Source organism: Myotis brandtii, unplaced genomic scaffold (genome assembly GCF_000412655.1).
Source record: "Myotis brandtii unplaced genomic scaffold, ASM41265v1 scaffold138, whole genome shotgun sequence".
NCBI lineage: Eukaryota > Metazoa > Chordata > Mammalia > Chiroptera > Vespertilionidae > Myotis > Myotis brandtii.
In genome coordinates, this window is record NW_005354915.1 from 1,736,028 (window position 1) to 1,741,293 (window position 5,266).

At 62.4% G+C, this 5,266-nt stretch overlaps 2 protein-coding genes across 2 annotated transcripts in view; both read left to right on the plus strand.

Moving 5' to 3' along the window:
• PARVB (parvin, beta) overlaps positions 1–5,266 on the plus strand; it is a 44,303-nt gene that overhangs the window by 37,208 nt on the left and 1,829 nt on the right. Inside the window, exons 9-11 of the mRNA XM_014535119.1 lie at positions 1,270–1,338; positions 3,236–3,337; positions 5,084–5,156. Of these exons, the coding sequence (XP_014390605.1) occupies positions 1,270–1,338; positions 3,236–3,337; positions 5,084–5,156 (244 nt within the window). The remainder of the gene's footprint in view (positions 1–1,269; positions 1,339–3,235; positions 3,338–5,083; positions 5,157–5,266) is intronic.
• The window catches only part of PARVG (parvin, gamma), a 44,372-nt gene that overhangs the window by 9,737 nt on the left and 29,369 nt on the right, over positions 1–5,266 (plus strand). The gene's annotated exons all lie outside the window — the stretch shown is intronic.

The following is a 5,266-nucleotide window of genomic DNA, read 5'->3' on the forward strand; positions in this document are numbered from 1 at the left end:
CGGGGGGAGCTGGTCTCAGCCCCTGTCCCTTTGCTGCGGGGGGAGCTGGTCTCAGCCCCTGTCCCTTTGCTGCGGGGGGAGCTGGTCTCAGCCCCTGTCCCTTTGCTGCGGGGGGAGCTGGTCTCAGCCCCTGTCCCTTTGCTGCGGGGGGAGCTGGTCTCAGCCCCTGTCCCTTTGCTGCGGGGGGAGCTGGTCTCAGCCCCTGTCCCTTTGCTGCGGGGGGAGCTGGTCTCAGCCCCTGTCCCTTTGCTGCGGGGGGAGCTGGTCTCAGCCCCTGTCCCTTTGCCTCGGGGGGAGCTGGTCTCAGCCCCTGTCCCTTTGCTGCGGGGGGAGCTGGTCTCAGCCCCTGTCCCTTTGCTGCGGGGGGAGCTGGTCTCAGCCCCTGTCCCTTTGCTGCGGGGGGAGCTGGTCTCAGCCCCTGTCCCTTTGCTGCGGGGGGAGCTGGTCTCAGCCCCTGTCCCTTTGCTGCGGGGGGAGCTGGTCTCAGCCCCTGTCCCTTTGCTGCGGGGGGAGCTGGTCTCAGCCCCTGTCCCTTTGCTGCGGGGGGAGCTGGTCTCAGCCCCTGTCCCTTTGCCTCGGGGGGAGCTGGTCTCAGCCCCTGTCCCTTTGCTGCGGGGGGAGCTGGTCTCAGCCCCTGTCCCTTTGCTGCGGGGGGAGCTGGTCTCAGCCCCTGTCCCTTTGCTGCGGGGGGAGCTGGTCTCAGCCCCTGTCCCTTTGCTGCGGGGGGAGCTGGTCTCAGCCCCTGTCCCTTTGCTGCGGGGGGAGCTGGTCTCAGCCCCTGTCCCTTTGCTGCGGGGGGAGCTGGTCTCAGCCCCTGTCCCTTTGCTGCGGGGGGAGCTGGTCTCAGCCCCTGTCCCTTTGCCTCGGGGGGAGCTGGTCTCAGCCCCTGTCCCTTTGCCTCGGGGGGAGCTGGTCTCAGCCCCTGTCCCTTTGCCTCGGGGGGAGCTGGTCTCAGCCCCTGTCCCTTTGCTGCGGGGGGAGCTGGTCTCAGCCCCTATCCCTTTGCCTCGGGGGGAGCTGGTCTCAGCCCCTGTCCCTTTGCCTCGGGGGGGAGCTGGTCTCAGGCCCTGTCCCTTTGCCTCGGGGGGAGCTGGTCTCAGCCCCTGTCCCTTTGTCTCGGGGGGGAGCTGGTCTCAGGCCCTGTCCCTTTGTCTCGGGGGGAGCTGGTCTCAGCCCCTGTCCCTTTGTCTCGGGGGGGAGCTGGTCTCAGGCCCTGTCCCTTTGTCTCGGGGGGAGCTGGTCTCAGCCCCTGCCCCTTTGCCTCTGCAGTCTCTCATCACCTTCGTGAACAAGCACCTGAACAAGCTGAATTTGGAGGTGACAGAACTGGAGACCCAGGTGAGTGTGTTCTGGTGGGAGGGCTCCCATCCCAGGGGGCCCCGTGAGCAAACCAGGTGCCATCACGCTCGTCCGGCAGGAACGCCCGCCCCCCTGCAGCTCCAGCCCAGCCACCCCCGCCGTCGCAGACCCTCCGCCTTTCTTTCCTGGGGCCGTCAGAGCAAAGCTCACAAACCGAGTGGCTTAGACCAGCGGTCGCCAACCGGTGGTCCGCGGGCCCCTGGTGGTCCGTGAGGTCAGAAAGGTTGGCGACCGCTGGTTTAGACAATAGACATCTAGCCTCTCCCAGTTCCGGAGGCGAAAGTCCCAGCAGAGGCAGGGCTGGTGACCCCTGCAAACATTTTTTAATACTGACCCAAGCCGTGTTCTGGGTGGGAGGGCTCGACAGTGTATATATATATATATTGTTGTTATTAATCCTCACCTGAGGATAGTTTTCCATTGGTTTTTTTAGAGATAGTGGAAGGGAGAGGGAGAGACACAGAGAGAGAAATGTTGTTGTGGGAGAGACACGTTGATTGGTCGCCTCCTGTGCACGCCCTGGCCGGGGCCTGGGGTCGAACCTGCAACCCAGGTGCCTGCTCTTCACTGGGAATTGAACCCAAGACCCTTCGGTGCCTGGGCTGTTGCTCTGAACACTGAGCCACGGGCCAGGGCTCTTTTCACGTTTGATATCTTGTGTTAGTGATGCGTGTGACATCAGCAGGGTTTTGTATCCGATAAGGCAACATGGATACCGGTACAGAGAGGACTCATCTTGCAAACAGGCAATGTGCATGCACCGCACCGCTGCACACAGTGCAGACCCTACGTGCGTCTTCTCTTCCGCGGGGCCGACTGAATGACATCTCTGGACTGGCTTCCTGATGTCAGAATGCAGCATAGAACACGGGGGCTTTAGGCTGTGAGGGGGCAGCACCGCTCGCCTCTGAATTGGTCAAGGGTTCCCCCCCCCCCTACTCCCACTCAAAACGCAAATAGCACCGTGGGATGAGTTCCCAGCGGTCGGCGGGCGTCAAGACAAAATATCATTTCCCCGGGATTAGCGGCCGGAATCTGGAGCCGCGAGGCCTGGCTCCGGCTCCTCGCGCAACTGATCCGCTGAAGCCGGCTGATTGCATTCACTCCGCTCTCGCTAGTTCCTCATTTGCTTTTCTAATTAAAAAAGTAATTCAGGTTCATTGTCGGGAAGTCTGAGACGGCAGATAAGCAAAACAAAGAAAATCCCCCGCAATGCCATCTGTGCGAGGGCTCCTTCCAAGACCCCTCCTCACGGACCGTCCTCGCGGGCAGCGGGTCTGTGTGGGGAAGCGAGCGCCCGGATTGCATGCGGATTGTGTGCGAATGCGTTGATTATTTCAGCGCCTTGCTAACGTGCACACACGGCCGCCGCTTACCTGCTGTCTGATAGGTTAACGGTGCGGAAGTATCCGAACTGACAGGCAGAAACCCTCCCTCCTCCCTCCCCTCTGTCCCTCCATCGTCCTCTCCAGGGGTCACTGTAGTTCACGGTGCGATGGACATTTTTCTAGGTATTTTATGTCCATAAATGTATTTCCCAGATGGCACTGGATCACACTGCACAGCTGTTTGTAATGTTTTTTTCCCTTTCAATATATTTCTATTGATTTCAGAGAGGAAGGGAGAGGGAGAGAGAGAGAAACATCAATGGTGAGAGAGAATCATTGATCAGCTGCCTCCTGCACGCCCCACACTGGGGATCCAGCCCACAGCCCGGGCATGTGCCCTGACCGGGAATTGAACGCTGACCTCCTGGTTCATGGGTCAGTGCTGACCCACTGAGACACGCCGGCCAGGCCAGGTTCCTCCTCTTGAGTGGACATGTAGCCGTGCCGCTCCGTGCGCGAGCCACAGCGTCACCACGTGTTTCCTGTAGTTTGCAGACGGCGTGTACCTGGTTCTGCTCATGGGCCTGCTGGAGGACTACTTTGTGCCCCTGCACAACTTCTACCTGACCCCAGACAGCTTCGACCAGAAGGTACGCGCGTCTCCGCCACACGGTCAGGTGCCCGGCAGCCCTCTCTGGGGCCGGGCGCGTTCTGCAGACATGAAGCTGCACCACAGCTGGCCTCGCGGTTCGACGGGGCCCACGTGAAAGAAGGAAACCCGACGGGGGCCGGATGCCCTGTTCTCTCCCGGGTATTTCCCGCCGGACAAGATCGTCCTTAGTGATCGTGGTCAGTGTTGGTGCAGTTGCCCGCCCGTCCTCTGTACGTGCCACGTGGGCGTCACGGCTGGGTCCCCTGCTGCTCCCCCAGCTCCCAGGTGCCGAGCCCGTGGCGTGGCCATGGGGCTGCGGCCTCCTGTCCCCGGCTCTTGCCCAACCAACACGGTCCTGTTTTATCCCTATGAAAACAAGGCATCTTCTTTGAGTATATATACAGCTATATATGTATTTTCATTCCTGTGGATTGTGTCTAGCAAAATTCCCCAAATAGGATTGTTTGGTTCAAGGGCCTAACCTTGACGTTCGGGTTGCTGGCTCTCCGTCCGTGTCCCGCGCTGGGGGGCCGGGCTGTTCGCCTCCCGCCTGGGCCTCCTGAAGTCCAGCCGCCCGCAGCATTTAGTCGCCTTGGAAACTTGGCAAATGGACTGACCGTGTTGCTTTGGACGCATGGGCATCTGTCATGTTATTTCCCCAAAGTGCTAGGCTCACGAGTCAGAGAGGCGGGCAGCCAGGGGAACCTTCGAAGTCGAGCCAGTGCGTATCAGTCTGCCCGCCGCACCTGGTGGGCTGCTGGTGCGGCCCAGCACCCATCCGGCCCCGCGCTGAGATGGAGCAGTGAGTCCACGTGAATGGGAGTGTGAGGGAGAGGGCAGGGGACCCAGCCGAGCTGCGGAACCGGCAGGAAACGGTGCCGTGTGACGTCCCGGCCACGAGGGCACCGCTGGAGACGAGGCTCGTGCCCTGCGGGCCCGGCTTGGCTGGTGGCAGAAGCATTGCTGGGGAGAGAGTTTTTCTTGGTTCAGAGGAATGAGACCGCTGGGGAGAATGGCGAGGCTAGCAGGCGGCCTGGGCGAGGCCCTGTGCCAGCAGCTGGGGGCCATCCCCCTGCCCGCCTTCCCCTCCGACACCTTTGCTGCCCTGGCTGGAGGAGGAGGCCGCTCATTCCCGTCCCGTTCGCCTTCGCCTGTGCGTGGGAGCTGGCGGGGAAGGCTGCTTTCGGTTCCCAAGTCAGGCTGGTGCCTAACCTGCCTCTCCCTCTCCCCGTCCTGTCTCCGCCTGGACCCACGGCCGCTGTGCGTGTGCCATTGAGCCGATCTGGATGGTGGTCAGCTGATGGCTGGGGGCGGGGCGAGGTGAAGGGCTGCTCTGCGCTGGGGACAGGGCCCAGGGCCCGGCACCTCTGGGAAGTGACTTGTCTCCTCTGAGCCTCAGTTTCCTCATCTGTAAAATGGGGCCACTGTCACTTCTCATCCTGTGGATGTGCCAGGGCCTGGGGCAGACACACAGGGACCCCGAGCCCCCAGGGACAGGCTCCCTGCCTTCACCCCTGCGTCTCCCAGCCGCTCCTGATCACTGGTGAGGGGAGGAAGGACCACTAAGTGAGTCTGTGCTGCCTCAACAGACGTCTGCCCGCCGTGCCCTGGGCCGGGTGCCCTTGGGTCTTGGTCATTAGAGACCACTCTGTCCACGCTGGCTCCCTCTGTCCTTTCGGAGAAGCGTGGGGGGAGCGGGCGGGCTGGGCAGCGTGGCCCCAGCGTTAACCCCACTCCCTTGCAGGTCCACAACGTGTCCTTCGCCTTTGAGCTGATGCTGGATGGGGGGCTCCAGAAGCCCAAGGCCCGGCCAGAAGGTAAGGCCCGCCCGGTGCCCTGGGGAGGCGGGCGGCAGGGAGGGTGGTTGGGGGCCTCCTGAGGGTAGACTCTGAGCGGGTGGCTCACAGGCTGGCTGTGCCGACCCCGG